This window comes from Triturus cristatus, chromosome 7 (genome assembly GCF_964204655.1).
Source record: "Triturus cristatus chromosome 7, aTriCri1.1, whole genome shotgun sequence".
In the NCBI taxonomy this organism is placed as follows: domain Eukaryota; kingdom Metazoa; phylum Chordata; class Amphibia; order Caudata; family Salamandridae; genus Triturus; species Triturus cristatus.
The window spans coordinates 62,463,342-62,491,153 of NC_140590.1; the positions used below are offsets into that span (position 1 = coordinate 62,463,342).

General features: G+C 45.2%; 1 protein-coding gene across 1 annotated transcript in view; it reads right to left on the bottom strand.

The window, feature by feature from the left end:
- Window positions 1–27,812, bottom strand: part of LOC146808812 (U6 snRNA-associated Sm-like protein LSm2) — an 88,009-nt gene that overhangs the window by 49,033 nt on the left and 11,164 nt on the right. The window contains exon 2 of the mRNA XM_085615643.1: window positions 22,374–22,441. Coding sequence (XP_085471769.1) covers window positions 22,374–22,441 — 68 coding nt within the window. The remainder of the gene's footprint in view (window positions 1–22,373; window positions 22,442–27,812) is intronic.

The following is a 27,812-nucleotide window of genomic DNA, read 5'->3' on the forward strand; positions in this document are numbered from 1 at the left end:
TTTTAATTCAATCCATGGCAGAATTTCTTCAATGTAAAACGTGTGATGCTTTCCGCCGCATGACAATTCAGTTGTACAAATGAATATTCACTTCTCCCAATGCATTTCGGGCGTGAATCTGCCCTTCGTCAGGGGAATCTAGAATATTAATAATCACAATCAGTGTTTCAAGAAAACCGTGCTCACGGCTATATACAGTTGCTTATAAGTTTTTAGAACTCATACAGACAAATAACATAGGGCTCTGACAGGGAAACGTGTGAAGAAAATGATTGAGAATGGTGTTAGACGGTTAACGAAAAGTGCAAAATAACCTGGATTAAGAAGGGAAACGTGAAATAAAAGACGTGAAAAAAGCATCATGTGAAAAGACGATGAAAGTAGAAAGCGTTATACCCAAATCGTGATTATATGCACTCAATGTGCAATGCTGAACATGCTGGAGAGCAGATGAATCTAAAAGAAATACCTTAAAAGTGTGCCAAGAACACAACGTCATTGCGTATTAATGTGGAACTGAATCGGCCTGAAAAAAGGTGGAAATAATACGGTGAAATATCTGAAGTTAGGATACCATAATATTATGTGGTTACCGAGGAAGAAGAAAACAAGCTACTTACCTGTAACTTTGGTTCTCCAGTATTGGTAACTTTAATAGATTCCCATAGCTTGCATCATTCCCCGTCGTCGGAATGGGAGTCTCTGTAAAATCAAAACAACATAGCAGTAGGTACAAAAAAGAAGAAAAGGCCTAGGTCTCATCTCATTTTGTAGCATATCCACATCTTTTTGTAAAAGAGACCGAAGTAATGCAACAACCAATCAGAATAGCCTCACCCCACAGAACCTTCCTGAGAGAACCTCAGAGCCTCATATTTTCATAGCCGTTGTGTAACAGTATAACATGCTGAAGACTGAGCTTTCCCAGGGGAGGAGGGTGGGCGCATGGGAATCTATGAAAGTTACCAATACTGGAGAACCAAAGTTACACGTAAGTAACTTGTTTTCTTACTCCAGTATTGGAACTTTCATAGATTCCCATAGCTTGCATCAGAGTAGCTAGCAGTCAGAAGCACATTTTGCTCTTTCCTCGTGTTTCCCTCTTCTCTCTCGCTTTTTTTTTTTTAAATGCTTCATGCAAAAGAACGTTAAAAACAGTGCAATAACATTTAAGAATAAAGGTAAATATACATACAATTCCAAAACCAAAATGCGCCAATAACAAGAAACAAAGTAAGGAGGGAAGAAAGGAAAGCTCACCACTCAATGGAAGAGGTTCCTCAGGACTGCCTGGCCTACAGCTGTGTCTTTCTGTGTCGAGGCCTCCAGGCAGTAATGTCTTGTGAAGGTGTGAGAGCTGTTCCAAGTTGCAGCCCTGCAGATATCTTTGATCTGCACCCCAGCAAAGAGGGCCATAGAGGAAGCAATGGACCTTGTAGAATGTGCTCGGACTCTACCCTCTAGGGGTTTGCCTGCTGCTGAATGACAAAAACTTATGGCACTGGCCACCCACCGAGCAATCCCCTGCTTGGACAGGGGCAAGCCCTTGCAGGGAGCGCTAAACGAAAAACAGTTGAGAAGATTTTCGGAATTCTTTAGTACGGTCCAGATAGAATTTCAAACATCTCTGCACATCCAGAGAGTGGAGTGCTCTTTCTGCCGGCGTAGAGGGCTGAGGAAAGAAAGCCTTAAGGATCACCAGCTCATTTAAATGAAAGTACGAAGGCACCTTCGGTATGAACCTTGGGTTAGTCCTTAGGATCACTGTATTTTTCTTGAATTGTAGGAAGGGTTCCTGGATTGTCAGAGCCTGTAATTCACCCATTCTTGCAGAAGTGAGAGCTAGGAGAAGCGCCACCTTCCAAGAAAGGAATTTCAAATCTGCTTGATTAATCGGCTCAAAGGGGTGCTTCATCAGCTGGGTGAGAACCAAATTCAAATGCCACATAGGAGGCGGAGGCCTCACTGGAGGAAAGACTCTAAAGTGGCCCTTGAGGAACTACTGGACAATCCTGGCGGCTTACCAAATAGAAGGTCCAGATGCAGTGAGTCTATGGCGAGAAACTGCCACTAAATGAACCTTTATGGATGAATGAGTCAGCCCCGCTTTAGCCAGAGACATGAAATGTGGAAGAACTTGGTGAGGTTGAAATGAAAAAAAGGGTCGAAACCCTCCTGCTGACACCAGATGCAGAATCTCTTCCATTTTAAATGGTATGTCTTATTAGTAGAAGGAGCTCTGGCCTGAGAGAGCACGTCCTTAATCTCCTCAGAGATCTAGCCCAAGAAACTCTCGCTGCTCAGGAGCCATGCTGTTAGGTGTAAGGAGGGAGGGTCTGGATGCCAGATCTGGCCCTGGGACATCGTGAGAAGGTCTGGGACCATCCGTAGCAGCCGTGGAGGGACCAGGGAGAGGAGATGAAGTTCCGTGAGCCGGAACTGCCTCGGTCAAGCTGGAGCTATTAATACCATCTTGCACGGTTCCGTTTTGATCTTCCCCGAGTACTCTGGATATCAACGGAATGAGGCGGGGGGGAAGCAAACAAATGCGCCTGACCAGGCTATCGAAAGCGCATTCCACAGCAATCCGTGATGGTGTAGCTTGCTGGCATAATACTGGAATTGTTTGTTCTCTGGGTTGGCAAAGAGGTCTATTGAAGGTCTGCCCCACCGGTGAAAAGTTTCCCACAAAACAGTCCGGTTCAGTTCCCATTCGTGGCTGACTGACGACAGCCTGCTGAGCATGTGCGCCTTTTCTTTTAGTATTCCTGGAAGATATTTTGCATTCAGAGATATCCTGTGAAGGATAGCCCACTTCCAAATCTTTTGGGCTTCCTGTGACAACAGAAGAGATCTGGTAGCCCCTTCTTGGTTTATGTAGTGCATGGCTGTGGTGTTGTCCGTGCAGACGAGAACCGTCGATCCTTGCAGCCGTGGAAGAAAAGCCCGTAGAGCCAGACAAATTGCCCTGAGTTCCAGGAGATGGATATGAAGAAGGCGGTGCTGAGGCAACCAATGTCCACTTGCATGTAAATCGTGTTGCACCGCACCCCATCCTTCCAGCGAGGCATCTGTAGTCACAACCTGAGGAGCTGGATTGATTACGAAGGATAGACCTTCGTCCACCACAAGGCGGCCTTTTTCATAGCTGGAGTGATTAGCACCTTGTCATCGAAGGATCCGTCCACTTGTCGCCATTGTAGGTCGAGCTGTTCCTGAAGTGAACGCATCCATAACCTGCAGTGAGGTATTAAAGAAATGCAAGAGGAAATTGTTCATAGCAGGGATTTGTAATGGCGAACTAAAAGATACTGTCTTCTTCACAACAGCTGAGCCATAGACATCAGTTTCTCTTGCCTTTCAAGGGATGGAGAAGCCTTGTTGAGAGACGTGTCCAGAATGGCTCCTAGGAATCGTGCTTCCTTGGACGGACAGAGAGATGACTTCTTCCTGTTGAGAATCAGGCCCAGATTGCTGAACAGACGCGTACATGCATCAACTGTTTCTTCCGCTGTCTTTCTGGACGGGGCCGTCAGCAACCAATCGTCAAGGTAGGGAAAGATTTGAAAATGCTGCTTCCGGAGGAAGGCTGCCACCGGCGCTAGCACCTTGGTAAAGATCCTCGGAGCAGACCGAAGTCCAAAACGTAGAACCTTGAACTGAAAGTGGATCTTGCCTACTGTAAACTGTAGAAACCTCCTGTGGGCTGGATGAATGGGTATGTGAAAATAGGCATCCTCGAGATCGAGAGTGGCCATAAAATCCCCACGTTTGAGTAGACGTAAAATGTCCTGGAGAGACACCGTCCGAAAGGATTGTTTTATAAGACAGGTGTTTAGCTCCCTGAGATCTAAAATGGGGCGCCACTTCTCCGGCGTCTTGATCAGAAAAAATCTGGAGTGGAAACCCTCTCCCTTCTGAGACAAATGGACCGGCTCTACAGCCCCTTTGAGGAGCACCTGATGAACTTAGAGCCGTAGAAGACACAGATGTTTTGAAGGCATGGCGGCTTGGAAGGTGGAAGATGTACAAATTCCAGCGTAAGGCCACATTGAATGATGTTGAGTACCCAACGGTCTGATGTTATCCGTCGCCAGTTGTGGAGGTTTTGAAATACCCTGCCCCCCACAGATGTGGTCGTGGAGGGGGGACAGCAGGAAGAGCCAGTACTCCGCTATTGTCGCTTAGAGGTGTCACGCCCCTGGCGATTCGGTTTCCCTCTAGAGTTAGACCTAGAGAAAGAAGAGGTCTGGCCTTGCCTTTGATAGTAAGATGGCCGATAAGACTGAGGCGCTGAATTATAAGAAGGATACCGTTGCTGTTGGTATGAACACCTGTAGGTCGCAGTGCTCCTTCCTCTGGCTCCACGGAAAGGAACCTTCGGATATTGTAGGGTTCCTAAGGATCTTGCTGTCTCCATATCCTTTTTGAAGTTTTGGAGGGCATCATCAATGTTTACCAAATAATGCCTCCCCATCAAACGGAAGGTCCAGGATCTTGTTCTGGACCACCGGCCGGAACCATGTCGCCGTCAGCCAGCCTTGGAGACGAAGAACAGCTGCGCCTGCAAGCGAACAGAAAGCCGCCGTGGCAATGTACATTGCGCAATCAATAATCTCAGCTGATGTGACCTCTCCCTCCTGCAAGATTTTCTTTGCTTCCACTTCGTTTTCCTGAGGCAGCTGGTTTAGATATGGTGAGAGGTCACACCAAATCTGACGATCATATCTGCCAAGTATTGCCAACGCATTCGCCGCTCTAATCAAAAGACTTGCCATCGAGGAAAATCTTTTCCCAGCATTATCTAGGCGTCTGCCTTCCTTATCCGGAGGAGTAGTAAGAGGCGCAGAAGGATTACGTGATTTTTTCTGAGCCGCCCGAGATATCACTGGATCCGGCTTCGGTAGACCTGTTAAGGATGCTGGACTGTCTTCAGGGGTCTTGTATTTGTTCTCCAGATGCGGCAAGACTGGAATGACAGTAGCTGGATTCTTCATTGCCTTAACACCTTCATCCCAGACATGGCTGACAATAGGAATGGAACGGACTTCCTATAAGGTTCTTTGAAATCATAAAGAAAACATTCAGTTTGAACTGAAGGCATGGGAAGTTTAAATCTGCTTGGAGCGCTTTCCATCAATTCATGAAACTCTGCAATGTCTGCCGGGGGAGAATCAGCTGTATCCGGTGTTGGAGAAGCTGGGTCCGGTTTATCAATCATCCAACTCAGTACCCTGGTCTGGCGATATCGCACTGATCCTCGTCCGAGGAATCAATCTGCAACTCTGGAACCACCGGAGGTATGACTGGACTGGATAATTGAGGCTGTGAAACCATCTTAGACCATGGTGTTGGCGAAGACACAGAACGAGCTGGCGGAGCAGAAACAGTCTGCGTCAAAGGAAGTGAAGGAGAAGTTGGCTGGGAGAATCTCCTCCTATAGTCCTGCAACAGGTCTTGAAGATCCGTCAAGAGGGAAGAAGGTACAGAAACCATCTCCTGCCTAGTGTCTTCCGGACGTTGAAAAGGGTGATATGAGTGCCCATGAAGGTATTCACCTTCAGAACCAGTGTCCTGGCACTTGACTAGAAGAAGTGAGGGGCTATTGGCATAGCCAAAATAATCATCCTCACCCTCAATAGTCTTCCTCCTCCAGCAACTGCGCGGGAGGCAGAGGGGCAACTCTTCTTGGAGAAGTCATTTCCGGCGTGATTCTCGTCAAAGAAATGGTGATTTTCCCCTTCGGCGAAGAAGTCGTCGGCGGTACAGTCGAGGGTGGAGAAGAGAAGAAATAGTCGATTAGGTAGTCGACGGAAGACCCACCGACGACGAGCAGTTAGTCGACGAGGAGATGGGCGTCGTCGACACTGTCGTCGACTAGACCGTTGACACTCCAGCTATCGTCTTAGTCACCGTCGTCGTTGCAGCTATCGTCGTTGACCCCTTCGTCGACGTTGAATGGTCATAGTCGTCGACGAGCCCGTCGACACCAGCGTCGACGGATGGAGACTTGAAGAGCCCGTCGACGGTGGCACTGTTATAACTTGTACCTTTGAAACCTTCGTCGACGGAGTCTTTCGCAGCGTCGTCGACTGACTATTCTTGTCAGACTGCTCAGATAAAAGAGAAGGAGGATTTTTAAAAAGGTTTAATCAGACTTTGCCACTGCTCCTGCTGAAGGTAGTCCTTCCCTCACCTTTGCACCATGGTGAGGAGATTTGCTAGGAATCCGGGTCTCAGACTCACGGGGGATCTTTTTTTTAGGCCTTTGCGTGACGGTCTGTAGATGGTGAAGGGGAAGCCCTACCCCTCTTCACTGACCTTCTGGACGAAGTGGCAGATGACGAATCTTCGTTGTCGCTTGACAGGGTTTCCTTTCTCGACTTCAGCTTGTGGAGCCAGGTACGAAGGAGACCCTCACTGTCCCCGAGAGTCTTTGAGGAAAAGGTGCGGCAGATCTTGCAGTCCGGTGCCTTGTGGTCCGGATACAGGCAGTAGATGCAGCCTTTATGCCTGTCCTCCACATACAACCTTTCCTTGCCACAGGTGGAACAAGCCTTAACAAGCATTTGCAATGCAATAGGTCTCGCATTTGCAAAAGTTTGAGCTATTGGCACTGTAAGTGACAAACCTTTTATCTGTGTTGGTTTTGAAAACAGATAAATAAAGAGCATTGTCATGGTCATTGGGATTAGCCCTTTCACTAGTACTGAGCAGCAAATGAAGCTGGTAACAATTACGTGGACACTGAAAGGGGGTTGGGTGATCATGTGCCCTCACACTTGTACCAATCCCCAGTGACAATGGAACCAGAAATTCTTTTAACACGTGGTAGTAAATCAGGGAGGGCAAGGAGTAGCGGCTGCTACCTCTGCTTGCCTCTCGGCACCCCTGACCCTACAGTGGCTGGTTCCAATTTCGAATGTCATTAAGGCATTGCATCAAAGCCTGTTGTGCCTTCTTCATGTTCCACTTCTTGCCCAACAATTAGCAACAAAGAGGAGGATGCTGAAAGTCATAGCATTAATTCTGGGATTTCATGTGGATCTTGTGAAGTTCACAAATCTTGACATTTGATGGCCTTGCACGGGTACTCTTGTTACACACAATGAAGGAGCTCGCTCTGCTGTACCATAAGGGAGAAGAACATGACTGATTCCGCTGGTACGGCCCAGAAAACCGGGGGGAAAAAAGATGCTGAAGGACACCACTAGCAATGAAGCCTATTTTATGACAGAATTCCATGCAATAGCCCATGTGTAGACCCGCTGGGCACTTCAGGCAAACAGGAGCCCAAGACCGAACCTTCGCACCACAACAAAGTGGCTTTCCGAAGATTGAAGCTGCAAGGATATAGAGTCGGAAAAAGAGCTCAGACTCAGGTCTTGAGTGTAGACAAAGAAATGCTGCAGCGGCCTGTAAAACTTCTCTGACCACTCACACAACAGTGCATGGAAAGTCCTGCTATGTGCTAAGCAGACATTACATTTCCATGTCTAGTAAGAGCACTCTGCATTTAAATTAACAAGCGCTCGCCAGGCAGCCGCAGCACCCGCGTTTTAATTCTAAAATTAAAAGTAAAGCGCGGGTACCGCGATTATACCAAAAGTAAAGAAATAGACGGTTTTTCTATTTTTTTACTATTGGTATAATCGCGGCACCCGCGCTTTACTTTTAATGTTAAAAGTAAAGCGTGGGTGCCGTGATTATACCCAAAGTTAAGGAAAAACGAGCATTGGCCTCGCGCGCAGCGTGAGTTGTGTGCGCCCACGGCCATGTGAAAGCGATGACGCGCTAAAGGCGTTCCTGAGTGCTGCTGGCTGGACTAGCGCAAGGCGGAAGCGCGCGTGCACACTCACGTGCACGCAAGCGCTAGGCCAGCCAGCAGCACTTAAAAAACTCATACAAAATGTCTCCGAGCCAGCGCATGCGCTGGGCTCAGCGAGACTTAAGGGCTTTTTCTCCTCGTCAGACATTCCAAAAGAAATATCAAACAATTTTGAAGAAAACACTGCTGAAAAAACAGTAGAATAGAGTTGAAATGAGCACAGCTCAAAGGAGACTCCCTAAGCACAACGTGCAGTAGAAAATCTGAGGTTCTCTCAGGAAGGTTCTGTGGGGTGAGGCTATTCTGATAGGTTGTTGCATTATTTGTCTCTTTTACAAAAAGAGGTGGATATGCTACAAAATGAGATGAGGCCTAGGCCTTTTTTTCTTTTTTGTACCTACTACTATGTTATTTTTTTTTTACCGATACTCCCATTCCGATGACGGGGAATGATACAAACTATGGGAATCTATGAAAGTTCCAATACTGGAGTAGAAAGAAATTACCTCTAATGGCAGCACTTATTCGCAGTGAAGCTGTGTAAGGAATCTAAAGAGGGGGTTAAAAACTAAACATTTGATGACAAATGATGTGAGTACTATTGCAGTTAGCGTTTAAATTTAACTTAATGTTCCTACAGGATCTGGGGTGAGTGATCGAGTGACCGATTAGTACATTGTTACAATGAGAACAATGTTGACATTTCATCATACCTTTATGTGCATTAGTAGTAGTCGATAAAGAAGATGCCAATATCTCCTTTAAATTGCGTGACCGTTTGTATGCAAACAATGGAGGATTTTCAAATAGCCCATGAAAATCAGATTCAGTTGGAACAATTCCCATCATTTTAATATGGTCTTTTTTTAATCAGATGAGACGGATGAAAAGGTGGACACAAACACTTCGAGTAGCAGGTTGCTTAGGCTTTTTGTTTGTAAGTAGAACATTTCTGGCCACTTGTGTGGACTTCTTTTCAGCCTGGTCTACTATGTCACGAGGGTAACTTCTAGCCATAGTTTCTTGTATTGTTTGAAGACTTAAAGCAGGGTCAGAGGAGATACGTATAATCCTGGTAAATTGAGTGTAAGAGAGAGGACGTTTAATGGACCAAGGGTGAAAGCTCTGACACAGAAGAGGAACAATTGTTACTTACCTGTAAACAGGTGGTTCTCCAGTATTGGTGTCTTTCATAGATTCACATGCTTGAATATTCCCCGTCGTCGGAGTGGGAGTCCCACGGTAAATAATATAGCAATATATACAGTCATAATATACAAGTAATCATATAAAACAGATCTAAATAAGTGATAAGCATCAAGAATTTCCCTATATGAAATCTCCATAGAGATACATAGAGAGAGGAAAAAAAAAAAAGACATTCGCAGTCTATCTCTGTCATTATGTTGGTCCAAACTACGGCCAATCAGGCGCCAGCTCCTCTCTAGAACCTTCTCCTCAGAGCTTCTCACCTCAGATTTTCGTAGCACCAGAGTGACTTTAGAGTTTATGAGGAGAAGAGAGCCTCTGAAGGGAGGAGGGAGGGTCGCATGTGAATCTATGAAAGACACCAATACTGGAGAACCACCTGTTTACAGGTAAGTAACAATTGTTCTTCTCCAGTATTGGGGTGTCTTTCATAGATTCACATGCTTGAATATAGAATAGATAGAAGTAACAATTAGCATTGTTTCCATAATCATATAAAACTGAAATCGTAATGACAATCAACATCCTTGTATACATGATATCATTCAATATCTATATAAGTGCAAATGAGCCACTATTCAACGGTAAATGGAAACAATATGGAGGAGGGAAGGAAGAGGCTCACCTTATTTAAAAAGATTGCGAAGCACTGCCTGCCCAACTGCAGCATCCTCTTCGTTTAAAGCCGCCAAACAGTAGTGTCTTTTAAAAGTATGTCTGCTCGACAATGTAGCTGCTCTGAAGATTTGATGTAAAGGCACTCCAGCAAATAAGGCGGTTGAGGATGACATTGCTCTAGTGGAGTGAGCCCTCACTGGTGACTGCAAAGGCTTGTTTGCCTTTTGATGGCAGAAGACGATGGCTGCTGAAACCCAACGTGCAATTGTTGGTTTTGTAACTGGACGTCCTTGTGAAAACGCCCATAAGCTATGAAGAGCTGATTCGATCTTCGAAAAGAAGCTGTTTTGCTGATGTAGAACTTTAAACATCGTTTCACATCCAGGGAATGTAATTGTTGCTCCGCAGGAGTTTGAGGTTTAGCAAAGAAAGTCTTTAAGATCACTGGTTCGTTAATATGGAAGTCTGAAGGCACTTTAGGCAAGAATGTTGGATTAGTGCGCAGTACTACAGAATCTGGTTTGAACTGTAGGAAAGGAGGATTTATTGTAAAAGCGTGAATGTCACTGACGCGACGTGAAGACGTTAGTGCTAGAAGAAGAGCCACCTTCCATGTCAGATACTTCAAATCGACCTTGTGTATTGGTTCGAACGGTGGTCTCATTAATTGTGCCAACACGATGTTAAGGTGCCACAATGGAGGAGGGCGTCTAACAGGTGGGAATTTACGAAACAACCCTTTGAAGAATTGATGCATTCTCCTCGAAGAGCAAAGGGAAGTTGAACCATCCTGACGGAAACGAGAAATTGCCGCCAGAAAAACTCAAGGTTGCAAGAGAAAGTCCGGATTTAGCCAATTGTAAGAAGAACGGTAGCAGTTGTTCTGGTGTAGAGTGAATTGGATGAACCCCAGTAGATGCACACCAATGGCAGAATCTCCTCCACTTTAATTTGTACGTTTTTACCGTAGAAGGAGCCCTCGCCTGGACCAAGATGTCTCTTCAGTCCTGTGGAATATCTAGATGGGCAAATTCACAGTGCTCAGGTTCCAAGCTGATAAGCTCAGTGATGAGGGATTCGGATGACAAACTTGCCCCTTGCTCATTGTAAGTAGATCTGCACGAGGATGTAGAAGGATGGGTTCGCATTGGGAAAGTAGGAGTAATTCCGAGAACCATGCCTGTCGAGGCCATCTTGGGGCTATGAGAAGTAGATGGCAGGGCTGCCTCCGCATCTTCCATAGGACACGAGGTACGGGAGGGATTGGGGGAAAAGCGTAGGCAAACAGATTGTACCAGTTCATCAAAAGGGCATTGCCCCGTGACCCTTGATGGGGATGCCAGCTTGCATAATCTTGGCATTTCCGGTTCTCTGGTGTGGCAAAGAGATCCAGCTGTGGACGACCCCATCGTCGAAATATCATCTCTAGAGTTGGTTGATGTAGCTCCCATTCGTGGGTCGATGAGGAGGACCTGCTCAGGGAATCCGCCAGAATATTGGATACCCCCGGTAGATGAACTGCTGCAATCGTGATGCGATGGTCGAGAGACCAGTCCCAGATCGACTGAGCTAGTCGAGACAGTTTCGGAGATTTTGTTCCGCCCTGCTTGTTTATGTAGTGAATGCAGGTTGTATTGTCCGTCTGTATTAGGACTGTTTCTCCTTGGATTAAAGGAAGGAACGACTTGAGAGCTAGAAATATAGCCATGAGCTCCAACCTGTTGATGTGCCAGGTTTTCTGACATATCGTCCACTTCCCCTTTATTGACAAATCCTCCAGATGAGCACCCCATCCTTCCAGAGAGGCGTCTGTTATTGTCATGTCTGGTACTACCGACAGAAATGAAATTCCTTTTGTTAGATTTGATGGCTGTGTCCACCATTTGAGTGCCAAATTCACACGGTCTGTGACGTTTACAACGTCGTTGAACGAGCCAGTAACTTGACGCCATTGGATGTCTAGTTCTTCTTGGATGGGCGTGTCTTTAATCTGCAATGAGGGATCAAAGCAATACACGATGACGCCATCCCTATAAATGACTAATAGTCTTACAGAAACTGACCTTTTTGATCGTATGAGGGACACCAAATCGAAGAATCCTTTGTAGACGGTCTTGGGAGAGAAACGCCTTTGTTGACACTGTATCCAATGTTGCTCCTAGAAATTCTTTGCGATGAGATGGGAGTAGTTGGGACTTTATGGATAGTCCTAAGGAGCGAAACACCTCCTGACAAAGACGTGTGTCCCGTAGAAGTTGAGTTTCCGATTGCGATTTTAGGAGACATTCGTCCAGGTATGGGAAGATTTGAACACCCTGGAGATGTAAGAAAGCTACCACAGGAGCGAGCACTTTCGTAAACACTCGAGGGGCTGATCGTAGACCGAAAGGTAATACCTTGAACTGGAAATCCTTTTGACCGACTCGAAAGCGTAGAAATTTCCGATGTCGATGTAGTATGGGGATATGAAAATATGCGTCTTGGAGGTCGATCGTTGCCATGAAATCTCCCTTTGAGAGTAATCGCAAGATCTCTACAAGCGTTAACATACGAAAGGATTGTGTCTTTAAATATTTGTTGAGAGCCCTTAAATCTAGTATTGGCCTCCATTCCCCGTTCTTCTTGATGATAAGGAAGAATCGGGAATAAAATCCTTTCCCTCGTTGAGATCTTGGTACTACCTCTTTGGCTCCTTTGCGTATTAAAAGTTGAACTTGATGAAAAAGTTCTTTGATATGAGCCGGCGGTGGTCCGGTAGGTGGCGTGGGTGGGGGAAATTCGATGAACTCTAACGTGTGACCTTTTTCTACAATGTCCAGAACCCAACGGTCCTTTGTTATGGAGGACCATTGAGAACAGCACAGTGAGATTCGACCTCCAATTTTCTGGGACTGATGTAAGTCATTGTCTTTTAGAAGTGGAACCTCTGTACGAGGATTTCCCTCTGAAAGTCTTGGAAGACTGCTGCCGAGAGGATTGCTGTTGATTGTAGGTATAACGATTGGAACCCTGGTTGTATGGTCGATATTGATTGCTTCCTCTCCGAAAATTAGAGGAGGTGCAGCGTCCGCGTGCACCCCGAAAGGGCTGTTTCCTAAATTGCAACGTACCTAGAGAGCGAGCAGTTTCTGTATCTTTTTTGATCGATTGGAGAGCTTCATCCACATGATCTCCGAATAAAGATTCTCCGTCGTATGCCATATCCAATATTTTCGCCTGTACCTCCTGGCGAAAAGATGTCGAGCGCAACCAAACTTGCCTGCGCAATACCGCTGCTCCAGCGAGTTGACGGAAACCTGTACAAGCGATGTCAACTGCACAGTCAATTATTTATTCAGATGTTCTCTCTCCCTCTTGAAGTAGCTTCACAGCTTCAGTCTTGGATGCATCAGGTAGCATTTCAACTAAAGCCGATATATCCGCCCATAGTTGACGGTCGTAACGACCTAAAATGGCTAAGGCATTGGCCGCTCTTACAGTGGTGGAAGCAATCGATGACAATTTTCGCCCTATGGCATCCAAGCGACGTCCCATCACGATCAGGTGGTGCAGTGATTGTAGATACAGGGTTTCTAGCCCGACGTTGCGCTGCTTGTGTGATTACCGAATCTGGTTTTGACTGACCAGTGAGCTGGAGCTCCTACCGGCGGCTTGTAATTCTTCTCCAACCTAGGTAACTGTGCCGGAAGGCTATTTGGTGTTTTCATTATCTTTTTACCTTCATCCCAAATAAACTCAATAATAGGGATTGTATGAGTCTGCTTGAAAGGTTGATTTTTAAAATCATACAGAAAACAATCCTCTTCTTTATGTTCCGTAGTTAATTTAAACCGTTGGGCCGCTCTATCCATCAACTGGTGAAAACTTGCAATGTCAACTGGTGGAGAGTCTCCTGCTACCCCTGGAGAGGGAGATGGTGTTTGGGCATGGTAGTCATCCCACTCCGCCATATCATCATCATCATCATCGCCACCATCATCCAGGATCTCACCATCTTCCTTGTCTTGAGGAACATGGTCTTCATTGTCAAGTAGAGTCAATGTCCGAGCTGATGATTGTATCAGCGGAACTGAAGGCGTTATAACTGGCACTGGCGCCGACACAGGTGTTGGAACCACTGGAACAGCAGGAACTACAGACTCTTGTGGTGATAAAGGAAAACGCCGATTATAATCATCCAACATGTGTAGAAGATTTGTAATCAGCGACAAGGGTAACGCCGCAGTCTGTTCTTCCATAGGAATATCTTCCTGATAAAACTGTTCATCCTCATCATCATCACTTTCCTCCTGGCATTTTATTATCAAATCCGATGGACTGTGTGCTGTACCGAAAGATTCAGGTAGACCTTCCCCTAAATTTTGATCGGAATCAGTTGCGAACAAAGGTGAAGGAAGTTGAGAATCATCCAAGGGTATGACCTCATTTAACATATCCTGTTGGCTACTTGGTGGCAATGGCAACAGAAGGTACAGAGGCAAAGGACGAAGTAGTCGAAGGCGCGGAAGAACTTTGTGTATCTATTGACCTCTGCGCAGAAATTGTCGTTGCTGGTGTCAAAGACGATTTTGAAACCTTCTTAATCTTTATCTCCATCGACGAGACTGCCGTCGACGGGATCGAAGTACAGGAGCCACTGTCGACATCTTCGCAGACGGAATCGTCGACGGAACCAACGTCGACGGAACCAGCGTCAATGGGGACATCGTCGTCGACGTCTTCTTTTTCTTCGTCGACGGAGCACTCGTCGACGAATCAATCGACGACGTAAGCGTCGACGAGGCAGATTTTGCAGTTTGACGACGATGATGTTAGCGTCGACGAGATCTTTTCCTTCTTCGTCAACGACGATGTAATAGGCAACACTGATGACACAGTCTTTATTGTACTGATAATCATCGTCGACGACGATAACGTCGATGACTTTGATGCTGACGTCGTCGTCAGAGTCACCGTCGACGAGGAGGAAACGGCGGATTTCGTCAGAGGTCTCGTCGACGATGAAGCCAATTTCTTGCCAGAAATCAGGGAAGTCGATGCCTCAGCAGCCTGAGAACTAGGTCTCGTGGGCGATAACGCAGTAGCCATGGATGAAGACATGGCAGATGTCATAGAAAGAGACATTTTCTTCTTCTTAATGAAAGGAGAAGGTAGATCTTGAACACTACTGCATTTGGAGGCTGTGAGGGAACGGCCAAAAGTAAGGCTTTCTACTTCAGAAACCACCTCATCCTTATCTTTCAGTCTCTGGAGCCACAACAAGAGACGACCTTCCCTGTCTTTAAGAGTCTTCGTAGAAAAAGTTCTACAGAATATACATTTACCCACTTCGTGGTCAGGGTAAAGACAGTAAATACACTTACTGTGTGGATCTTCTGAATATAAGCGCAGCTTTCCACAAGAAAACAAGCTCTAAACAGAGACTTCTTACTTGAAGACATGCTGAAGAGAAAACTGAGCAGAGCTCAGGGAGACTCCCTTTCACACGACGTGCGGTAGAAAATCTGAGGTGAGAAGCTCTGAGGAGAAGGTTCTAGAGAGGAGCTGGCACCCGATTGACCGTAGTTTGGACCAACATAATGACAGAGATAGACTGCGAATGTCTTTTTTTCTCTCTCCATGTATCTCTATGGAGATTTCATATAGGGACATTCTTGATGCTTATCACCTATTTATATCTCTGTTTTATATGATTACTTATATATTATGACTGTATATATTGCTATATTATTTACCTTGGGACGACGGGGAATATTCAGGCATGTGAATCTATGAAAGACACCCCAATACTGGAGAACATTATTCCGGTCTGTGCTTTTTTTCAACACCTTAGTGTTGGTCTGAGACCCATTCAGTTCTATAGAAACGTCCAAGTAGGAAATCATCGGAGAGTCAATGAGGGAAGTGAATTGAATTCTAGGATTCTTGACATTGAAATGACTGATCATATCTTCCAGGTCGGCACGTTTACCATGCTATATGAGTATATCATCGATGTAACGACGGTATAAAATTAAGTTACTCTTCCAGTTCGTATTGGACAAAATATGTTCAGATTCATATTTGGACATGAAAATATTGGCATAGCTGGGAGCTCCTGAAAAAAACCCATGGAGGTACCATTGGATTGGAGATAAAAAAAATAAAAAAAACTTTCCACCTGAAGTAACTGCGGAATAAACAAAAATGTAAAAGTTCGAACAGAAAGATTTGGTTAGCGCCAGGTACCTCATGGCACAATAGGGCCCACTCTATGGCTTCTATACCTTCTGTGTGCGGGATAGAGGTGTAGAACGCCACCACATCTACTGTGCATAGCCAAATTACCCTGGATTCTGGGATATGGACCTCATTTAAAATTTGAAGTAAATGCTTAGTATCTTCTAGATAGGTACTTTCTTTCCAGCTTGAATAAATCGGCTGCAAAAATGTGTCCAAGTATTGACCAAGTGGTCCGTGTTGGGAGACCCACATCCAGACACAATGGGTCTGAGAGGTGGGTTCCTAAGATTCTTGCGAATCTTGGGTAGCATGTATAACCCTGGCCTACGTGGGAACCTGGTGGTCAAAAAAATCTTTGGTTTTTCCCATGATCCATCTCATCTCCTCAGCGTGAGACAATATGTTAACAAGTAGAGTGAAAAAGAATCTGTAGGGTCATTCAACAAAGGAATGTATGTGGAATCATCCGACATAATCAACTCAATTTTTTCTGCGTAAAATTGTTTGTCTATGACTACTAGTGCACACCTTTATCTGCTCTAGTAAACTACATCATTCCATTTGAATTGGAATGAAAAATTTCCTAGCTAACGTAACGGAAAGTTTCAATTCTATTAAGGACTCGGAGGCGAGGATTATACCTTCTTTATTCACTTTAATCAATAGCAGCGAATATATAACAGAAGACAACATTTCCCATGAACCAAAGGGAAAGGGTAGTCAAAAAACAAACACATGGTAACAATTAATCATTGTACAGGAGCAGTGTCCAATCAGGGGTCAGGCAGCCCAACATAGCCCATCAACAGTGTCCTCTCTTCCTCTTTCTGAACGCGTAGCCAGCAACCATCGGCCCTTCAGGGATCTGGTTTGTGTGAATCCGAGCCTGAGGACAAGAATATATTACCGCAGGAAGAAATTGCAAACATACATACATTGCAGGTTACCTTTTCGTAACATGTCTAAGAAAAAAGTCCACATCAACTATTTACAACAGTGACTTATATCATAAAATGCCCAAAACCAATTACTTACAGTAGTACGTAGAGGGGTCTCCTCTAGGAAGACAGGGCGGGATAATCCTCACCTTCCAGTCCTTAATGGAATTGAAACTTTCCGTTAGCTAAGAAATTTTTCATTCTATGTCAGGACTGGAGGCGAGGATTATGCTTGTTTAAAGCTTGCCCACAACCAAATGAGCCATATTCAAAAATCGGTTTGAAATAGAACCGTTTGAAAATAGAGTCCGAAGACCAATCCGCTGCGTTGAGGATATCCTCCAAACGCGCCCCTAAGCTAAAGGGTTTTGAAGCCATCGCACCTCTTTTGGAATGCGCTCCAAATTTGCTAAGGCTAATGCCTGCTTCCTGTATCACCCAGCGGACCCACCTGGCGATGGTGGGTGAGGAAACCACTTTAAAAGATTTCCGAAGCGAAATGAGGAGTTGCCTCTCTCCTGGAGGACGAAACTCTGTCATTTCCTTGTACACTTTGAGGTAGCGAACCACACAGTTTCGGGGAATCAGGAAACTGAGGATAGGAAATCATCCTAGAATGGCACTTCATGCATCTCAGTGTGAACGTGATCCCATCCGGAGTAAAGACTCTGCACGAAAGGTCTAAAGCCCGTACATCCGACACCCGTCTGCAAGAAAATCAGACACAGAAGCATGGCTAATTTTCCCGAGAGTTCTTTTCGTGAAAGAAACCTATTTGGTTGCCAGGATAAAAAGAGGTTTAGAACCTGATTCACATCCCAGAGCTCGGAATAACAAGGCTCCGGAGGCAGTGAAAGGCAGATGCCCCGCATCAGTCGACAAATCAGGGGGTGTTAACCCACAGTCGCTCCATCCACCGGGACATGGCCAGAGGAAACGGCCGATCTAAAGGTATTCACCGACCGATAAGCCAGACCCTCAGAAGCCAGCTGAGCCAAAAAAATTCACCACATGGATGACATCCGTGACCAAGGGATCGAAACCCTGTTGCAGACACCAACGGGTCCATCTGCCCCATGCTGACCTGTACTTTTTGACAGTACTGTCCGCCCATGCTATAGAGATGAAAGCCTCAGCTTCTCGCGAAAGGCCAGGGGCTTCCCATCTACTCCGGAAATCCGCCACGCCATGAGCCACAGCGAGTTCGTGGACACCAGAGGGTGCGGATTCCCGTCCGGACTCAGGAGAAGAGTGGGAAACTGGGGGAGTAGGATTGGAAAATCCTAGGAAAGTTCCAGAAGAACCGGAAACCACACTTGAGACTTCCACAGCGGAGTGATCATGACCAGATCTGCCGCTTGCCGGCCAACTTGTGCCGTTGACCTCGTGATCATTGCAAAGGGAGGGAATGCGGCTGCCAGAGGATCCGGCCACCAACTGAAAAATCGCGGAATCTGGTGATCCAGCCGGGATGCATAAAGATCCACCGAGAAGGGGTCCCAAAGGTCCTTCAGCGTCGCGAAAACGGACTGATCCAAGCACCAAAGGCTGGAATTCCGGAAGTGGCGCGACTGAAAGTCTGCTTCCAAATTGTCTCGGCCGGGAAGGTATTTCGCCGTGACGGAGACCTGACTGTCTAGGCAATACTGCCAGAAACTCGCCGCCAGATCCGAGAGAGCTTTCGATCTGGTGCCCCCTCAGATGATTCACATAACGGACCGCCGACACATTGTCCATTTTCAGGAGGACACAAGACTGCACTGTATCCTTCGTCCTCCAACGTACTGCGAAGGATCCCGCCAGAAGTTCCAAGCAATTGATGTGTAACTTCTGTTCTTGGGGTGACCACAACCCTCCTGTAGAGAGGTCCCTGCACCGTGCACCCCAACCGAGCCTGCTGGCGTCCAATTCTATAACCAAGTCTGGGGTGGAACCGAAGATTGCTCTCCCGTTCCACGCCTCCATATGATCTAACCACCACAGAATCTCGGCTCTTGCCTCGATGGACAACGCGACCTTGTGAGAATATGGGTACCCTTTGTGTAGGAAGAATCCCTTAAGACGCTGAAGCGCTCTGTAATGGAGAGGGCCGGGAAGATTGCTTGGATCGACGCCGACAGAAGACCCACCACCCGAGCCAACTGGTGGAGGGAAATCCGTTGTTTGGTTAGCACGCGGCGTAGCTCGTGACGGATCTTGGAGACCTTCCTGGTCGGAAGAATGTGGAAGACGTGGAGTCTGTGACGGACCCCAAGAATGTAAGGCTCTGTGTAGGTTGAAGGAGGAACTTTGTCTCGTTTATGACAAACCCGAGATCCTGAAGAAGCGAAACTGCCATCTGAAGCGGTCGTGTCAGTCGATGGGGACAGGATGCCATCAAAAACAGATCGTCATGGTAAACAATCATTCTGACCCCCCTGGACTGCAGGTACTCCACCACCGGTCTGCGAATCTTGATGAAACACCAAGGGGCGACGAGCGGCCGAAAGGGAGGGACGTGAACTCGCACGTGCGATGACCCCAGAAAAATTGGGAGGAACCGAAGGTGTGGTCGGAATATCGGGACTACCAAATAGGCATCCTTGAGGTCCAAACAGACCATCCAGTCGAGGGGCCACAGAACGTCGAGAAAGAAGATGGATTCCCTCCATCTTGAAATGTCGGTAAACCAAACCATTGATTGAACTCGCTCAAGTTTATCACAGGTCTCTTGCCGCCATCGGTCTGGTCTACCAGAAAAATGTTGCTCAAAAACCCTTGAGGGCGAGGAGTAGAAAGGGTGATAGCGCCTTTCGCGAGGAGAGAAGCGACCTCTGCGTCTACCAGAAGCGCGTCCTGTGCAGTAAACGGAATAGGACGGGGAAGGGCTGACTGTACTGGGGTCCCTTGGAACTCTACGTGGAAACCCCTCAGTCTGCAAAACCCAGGCATCATGCGTTTGTCAACCAAACGTGAAAGCAGCCTGCCAACTGCCCCCCTATGCCTTGTGGGGAAGAAGGGAGAACTCTCACCTGGGCTAGAGGCTGCTCCTCTCCCTGGAATCCTTTGCCTTTACCCTGCCGTCCACGTGTGGGGTACACATTTCAGAACCTAGATTGGTCCTTGTACTGTCCGGAGCCTCTTTGAGCGGTTTGGCGTTGCTGACGACCGGCCGAGCAGCCCCTGCCTCGGCCGGCCCCACGAAAAACACGGGGGGGAGGGGAAACACCTTCTTGATGGTGGACTGTGCTCGATCTAAAGAGGTGAAGGTATTCAAACATTACAGAGCTCCTTGACGAAGGGCTTGCTAAATAAGCCACCCTGGGCAACAGCGCCCGCCTCAGAGTCCGCCAGGTCCCCTAGCTTCAGGTCAATCTTTATAAGGAGGGACTGGCGGCGCTCGGTGGAAAGGGCAGTTAGCGTTTCCCATGAAGATCACCACTCGTTGTGCCCATCCGGATAAGGTCTCTGGAGAAATTATGGAGCCTGATGCCTTTGCCTCCTCTGCTATATCTAGAATTTGTGTGATGGGACCGAGAGCGTCCAGGAGCTTATCTTGGCAGGCTCTCCAGGATCTGTCAATCCCCTTTATGGGATCTCTAATGAATTTTTGAAGAAAAGTACCCATTCGAGGGTCAATTTTAGGTGTGAGGGACACTTTACCCTCCAGAGTGGGGCGAGGACACTCCGCCCGGAGGCAGTTGCGTGCCTCCTTCTCAAGGGGGCGCCCGATGTGGGCGGCAACGTATGCCGCTACCTTGTCCGCTGGTGCTCAGTCCGAGGACCGTGGGTGGACTATATCGTTAGGGTTCAGCATATCCGAGGTACTCGGAGGGTTTTGAGAGGTGCTAGGGAGAGATGGAGGGACTGGGTCAATAGGAGGCAGCACCGGGGCTGCAGGAAAGGGAGCGCTGGCAGAACTGACCGGTGGCTATCAAGGAAAGCCTGCCTAAGGCGATCAAAAGCACCCCCGTCCACACCTGCGTCACGGGAGCGCTTAGGCGGTGGGGACCCAAGGGGATCAAGGGTAATAGTGCTTGGGGTGCCATCTGCTTGGAAAGCTGGGCAAAAGCTTGCTGAATTTGAAGGGAAAGCCTGGTCTCCAGGGGAGAAATGGCTTGGTCCACTGCCCGATAAATTGAAGTGTCCATTGCCTCATAAAGGGCATATCAGCGAGGGGATCCTCCTCCTCCTCCTCCGCGGGGAAATCATCGTAATACTCCATGGGGCAATACAACACTCACGTGAAGTGAGACAAGAAATAACCTGGCCTGGAAAGGTTTTATCAGGGATGAGTGTCAGCCTGCAGGTCGTTTCTATGTGGCAAAACCACGCAATGTACCGGGTTCTAGCCCTAGGGACTGACTGCTGGCTAAGAAATTTTAAACACACCTGGGTGAACTGATCTGGGCAAAGTCCCTTAAACACAATTTGCCACAATACAGGACCTCCAAGAGGCGTTCTCAGTAAAAATTGTAAAGTACAGAGACTTTGCCCTTGAAGAACTGGGCCTGGGCACAAAGCGTTTTGCCAACTGGAGCAGCGTGACCTTCAGAACAGCCACTGCCGCCTACAACCGTTCACCGGCGTTTGCCTCAGATCAGGGGCTTCAGTGCACCTCGCGCGTGACGTTTGAAAAACTCTCTGAAGAAAGATCAAACGACGCGGCACACAGCCTCCCACGCCCTCTGGCGGCAGGAGGACCCTGGAGCGGAGCCAGCCAAAGCCACGTATGGACGGAAGAGCACAGCCCACACGTTGAGGGGAAAAGAAACAGGAAACAAACGTGCCCTGCAAATAAAACCTGGGAACAAAGAAATTTAACGCACAGCGCGATCGAGGCAAAACCGCATAACAGCACAATAAAAGAGAGCGGAAACCCGCAATCGCGTAACAGAATAAAGCGCTGCAGCGCCATCAATCATTACAACCAATTCAAAGCACAAACAATAATATCCAAGCACTAAACAGTCACAACAACACTGACGAGTACTTAACTTGCTGCGTAGCAGCGAAGAAAGAGGGAGAGAGGACACTGTTGGACTATATTGGGCTGCCTGACCCCTGATTGGACACTGCTCATGTATAATGATTGGTTGTTACCATGTGTTTGTTTTTTGACTACCCTTTCCCTTTGGTTCATGGGAAATGTAGTCTTCTATTGTATATTCGATGCTATTGATTAAAGTGAAGAAAGAAGGCATAATCCTCGCCTCCAGTCCGGACATAGAATTCACAATTCCATAAATGTTTAGTTCACCAAAGCATAGTCAGAATGTTACTCCGCCAGTAAACAGACATGAAGTTTCCTAGCTGTATAGTAACAATAGCCAAGTCCTGGAATCCGGTAAGAAGAATTTAATATGCATCTCACAGGACACATGCACTTATTGTGAAATGTTCTTTGTAGTGGTAATGAGCAGAAGATCACCAGAGGAGTGTGGTGCTTCTTGGCCCTGAAAATCTTTAGTTCCAAACTAATCAACACTGTCAACAATACTGTTTGAGTAAGCATGGGAAGATCATTCAGACTGCGGCTATAAAGTCACTGGATACACAGCACCTCTGCACTCACTTACCTGAGGTCGTTCTTCAGCTCCACCACCACATCTTTACCCACCAGGGACTTGAAGAAGGAATAGAACAACTGCAGACAGGAATGAAATGGGGAGAGCCATGAAGTTACACTCCAGACGACAAACAACCTCCAAACTACACTGCAATTCATGGCATCTGGGGTTGCTATTCAGTGTACAGAAATAAAAGCCTCACACAAAGCATTCCACTCACCTTTCTAAGACCCTCACTAGATTATTCTGCTAATCGAAGGCACAACATGTCTACGCCTCTAGGTGGGTCTCCCTTAATCTTAGCAACACATTATTTTAAGATGTACAAGCGAAGCCACTAATGGCCAGCTCCATACTCTCAGGCCAAGGCATATCAAGATGACTTTGAAGGAACATTTGTTTACCCCATCTCCTTCCAAACTTTTGTCCATTATCATCGCTCATCTCAATAAAAACTACATTAAATTACTTCATGTATCATTCCAACTCACTGGAAGCTAACAACATTTATCTCATTCCACAGCAGGTTAGGTCAATCCAAAATATAACAATTTACATCTTTACTCAGTCACACTACAGAAGCAGAATACTCTTCATAAGAGTACAAATGTCCTGAGGCCGATGACCACTTTCTCTTCATCAAGTGTCAGTAGATTAATGTGTGCTTTAGGGTTCGAATTCCTGCTACGTGGGGATTCGTTGGCAGAGAGTACATTATTTAAGGGTAAAACCTGCTGACGTGAAAGGGGCATTCTTTGCCCGCTATGGATAAACAAGTGACCATGGTTGGCCAATGAGCAGAAAGACAGGGCCATAGAGCAGTAAGGAAGAGATGCATAAGCAACGCAGGCAGGGATGTGGTGTGCATCACCACAGTGGTAAACATTGAATAATAGACAAATGCTATCGAGGCACTGGTTTCTTGGCTCCTATATACTGGATGAGAGCAAATCTGATCCTTTCCTGCATCGTAATAGCTGTAGGAACTGAAGATGGGCTCTACAGAAGGCCTTCCACATTTATAGAAACTTCCTCTTCAACCTGTACTGAATTAAGAGGACACTCCATCTGAGTAGAAACTAAAGGAACTTCATTCTGTACTAGATTTTCTTCCTGCAGTGAATTGGACAATGTGCCAGATTCCACACTGCTATAATCAAGACAATGAAAACTTCTTGACCCTTGTCCGACTTCTTGGATATCCATGCACTTATCAGACTTTTCATTGAATTTCACAATACTGCTCATATGCCAAACTTTTCCATCAGACAATTTAACTGAATTTTTGAATATTTCAGTTACACTAAAAGGTTTCGAAAATTTACTTTGCCCCTTCCTTACTCCGAAAGGTAACTTAACTCGTACCAAATCCCCAGCTGATAGGTGGACTTCTTTAGTGTTATACTTGGAGTCATGGTACAATTTATATTTCCCTTGGTGAGATTTAATGTTGTACTTGACATGTTCTGGAGACCACTCAAGTGCCCTAGTGTTTCAACCAACATTGGTTGTCTTTAGTAAATGGTACACGCCCTTTCATGATAGTAAATGGACTATACCCAGTAACAGTAGGCGTAATCCGATACATCCAAACCATTTTCTTAATTCCAACTACCCAATCTTGATTTTTGAGATTGGCTAGTTGGATAGAGTCTTTGATAACCCTATTAAACCTTTCTACTTCGCCATTTCCGCTGGGATGATAAAGTGAGGTGACTTTATGTAGTATACCATTACATTCAAGGAAGTCCTCAATAAGTCGACACTTGAATTGTACACCATTATCTGTTATGATTACTTTTGGAAGCCCCTCTCTTTGAAACAAATCATCCATAAATTCTAGCACACTAGCGGAATCCGCTTTTTCCACAACTTTGATCTCAGGCCATTTCGAAAAATAGTCTAATGCAGCTAAAATATACAGATTACCATCATCTTTTATAATTTGCCCAGTAATATCTAACCCAAGGATTTTCCCAAGGCATCTCAGGACATGCTATTGGACACAAAGGAGGAATGGTAATTCTCTGAGATTTATTTGAGTTCATACATGGACACTCTCTCACAACTCTCTCCACTTCAGTGTCCACTCCTGGTCACCAGTATAGTTCCCTAATAAATTTTTTTGTTTTAACAATACCAAGATGGCCTTCATGACACAACTTAATAACCTTCATCCTTAATACTTAACGTGGAATTATCTTTTCACTGCGCAGTATGTTGTAATCCTTAATTGATAGCTCATCACGAACCTCCCAGTATGGTTTCAACTCATCACCCAGCAATCTTTTAATAGGCCAACCACTAACAATGTATTCCCTTACTTTAGAAAGCGTTTCATCCTTCACCATAGATTCTTCCCTTTCTTTGGGACTTAATGTAACATTGTCCTTATCCATATTTATTCCAGCAACTTTGAAATCGTCCATATTCTCTGTGGAAGACTCCAAGGGTAATGGTAATCTACTCAGACAATCAGCAACTTGGTTCTTGACCCCTGGAATATAATTTACAGAGCATCTGTAATCCAACAGTCGTACAGACATTCTTGCTATTCTGGGCGTAGCATTCAGTAACCCTTCTGGGGAAAGTACCTTCACTAGGGGTTTGACCTCCACAGGATAACCCCAAACAAACTTCCGAAAATGCTCAATGCCCAAACAACTGCTAACGCTTCTCTTTCGATAAAAGAGTATCGTTCCTCCGCTGGAGACAGTGCCCTGGATGCATAAGCAACAGCCTTTTCCTCACCATTAGTTTCTTTTGGGGATAGAACGGCACCCAATCCTCTTTGACTAGCATCAGTAGTAATGATGCAAGGCAAAGAAGGATCAAATCCCACTAATTTCTTTGCATCACACAGTTCATTTTTGAGTTTAATAAAATCTTGAAGTAAATCAGACCATATAAAACTAGATTTGCTCTTCAGCAACCGACGCATGTTAAATGTTCTCTCAAACATTTCTCACAAATTTACTATAAAACTCCATGAGCCCTAAGAAGGACCTTAGTTCATCTTTACTCTCAGGAGGTGGAGCATTCTTGATGGCATTCATCAGTTTAGACTTTGGTTTTATACCCTGAGCAGAAATGTCATGACCCAAATAGTCTAAAGAATCTACTCCAAATTTGCACTAGCTCTGCAGTAGGGCCTTTTTTCTTTCAACACATTCATAACTGAATTAATTCTCTCATCATGTATGCACTTATTTTCACCCATGATAAGGATATCATCCTAAAAAAATAAGATGCGAGGTAAATCATGAAATAACTTACCATGAGCTTTTGAAACACCCTTGAGGGGTCATAAATGTGGTCAAGCTCTAACTATCATCATGTAGTTGAATTTGATGGTATGCTGACGTCAAGTCAATAACTGAGAACCATTGCATGCCTTTGGTAAGAGAAATCAATTTGTTAATTTTTGTCAAGGGGAATCTCTCAACTACAATATTCTTATCAAGGGACCTCAAATCAATGCATAGGCGGACCTTGCCATTAGCCTTTCGGGCCACGACTAAGGGTGCAACCCAATCTGAAGCTTCTACCTCTTCGATGATGCCATCATCTAAAAGGCGTATTCATTCTTTTGTGACCTCACCTCTAGCAGACCATGAAATATGTCTAGATTTTTAAACTGTAGGTACAGCGTCGTTTTTCAGTATAATTTTGTTAACATAACCCTTTAACTGTCCTACTTTGTTAGAAAAAACCTGAGGAAATTTCTTTTTAAGTTCACTGTGGTAATCATTGTTCGTATCTAGGATCATTACTTGTTCAGGACTATTGGGATTAAGGATGATGTTCAAGCTTCTTTGATCTATCCATCCTAACACAGGGGGGCCATCTAAAGCCACATATAATTTGCCACTACAAGATCTTCCCTTGAATTCAAAAATAAGTTCCCTGTAACCCACTAAATCTATTTTTTCTCCTGTAAAGCTCTCAGGTGAAATATCAGGAGGTAATAAGGTAGACCCTAATACATCAACAAAATCTTTCTCCCATAATGCTTTGTCAATGATAGTGTACGGAGAATCCGAATCCGTCACGATAAGTATTCCTACACCACACCAATGGACATGGCACATACAGGTTTGGATTTGCAATTAACATTCAAAGAGTTTACAGTATAGTATCGGATAGACTTAAAACACAATCTATATTCTTAGATGAAACATAATCACACGATGATGTAGATGAAGAGTCAATACAATCATCCTTAAGTAAATTAACTTTTTTTCTTATTTATGTTCCGTCGACACGCCTTCTTGAAATGGCCCATAACTCCACATTGAAGGCATTTGTTTCCTCGCTGGACAGTTTTTAAAGTTGGCTAAATGGCTTTTACTGCCACATCTGTAACACCTTAATGTTGATGAACCAGATTTATTGTTGGTGTTGTCTGTTAGGTGTTGGAAAATTTACAGACTTAGTTTTTTGCTTTGAATTAATTTTGTTGACGATAAGTTTGTTAACCTCTTTGGGTGACTCAGAAATGGCTTTAGCACATTTGTTAGTGATTTCCGCCTTTCTTGACTAAAGCAACGACAAACAATGAAGCTTCACCATGTAGCCAAAGACGCTCTTGAACATGCTCATTATTTACATACATTATGATTTGATCTCTAATTAATTCTTCCTCTAATGGACCAAATCTACATGTCAAAGCTAATTTGTTTAGATCTGAAACAAAATCTTCTACAGATTTTTGCTTCTCTTGTTTTATGCCACAAAAATGTATGTCTGTCAATGGCTATGCAAACTGACGTTGAATAATAAGTGTCAAGATCTTCTATTGCATGATGAAAAACAATTGAATCATCAGGATGACTTTTCTTATTCATTGAATTATACGCTTTTAAACCTTGAGGGCCAAGGGAATTAAAATCTTCTTCTTCCTTACTTGTGTCAAATCATCACCATCTTCTAATGCATCAATATAATTTTAAAAATATTCACTCCATTCAAGCCATTTAATCAGAGGATCTCCTTTCTTGGTGAGAAAGGATTGAGGAGGAGTTAGAGAAAAAGTTTGAGCTGCACACATTTTGTATTACTTATGTTATAATGGTAAAATTGTGTAGTATAACAATGGAGGTGAACCAGTGATGATCACTTGTGAGACGTGAGGGTTTGATAATTGACAGGCAGAGGCAAGTACTTGTAATGGTGTGCCTGTCACCGTAATTAATATGAAGGCAGACTCCTTGTACGAACGTTGTAAATATTAAAATTAAGATAACACTTGGTTGTGGTAGCAGTCATTATAAATGAGTCTGTAAATATAGTCCTGAAGAATAAAACAATAACTTCACAATACCTTGTGTATTTGATATACTCTGCTTAAATTCGTTGCATTCAGAATTCGTGAAAGTGGTTATAAATTGAAGACTGTGTGCGCGTCACCGGAGCGCACACGCAATGTTTCCGATTTGAAGTTATTTG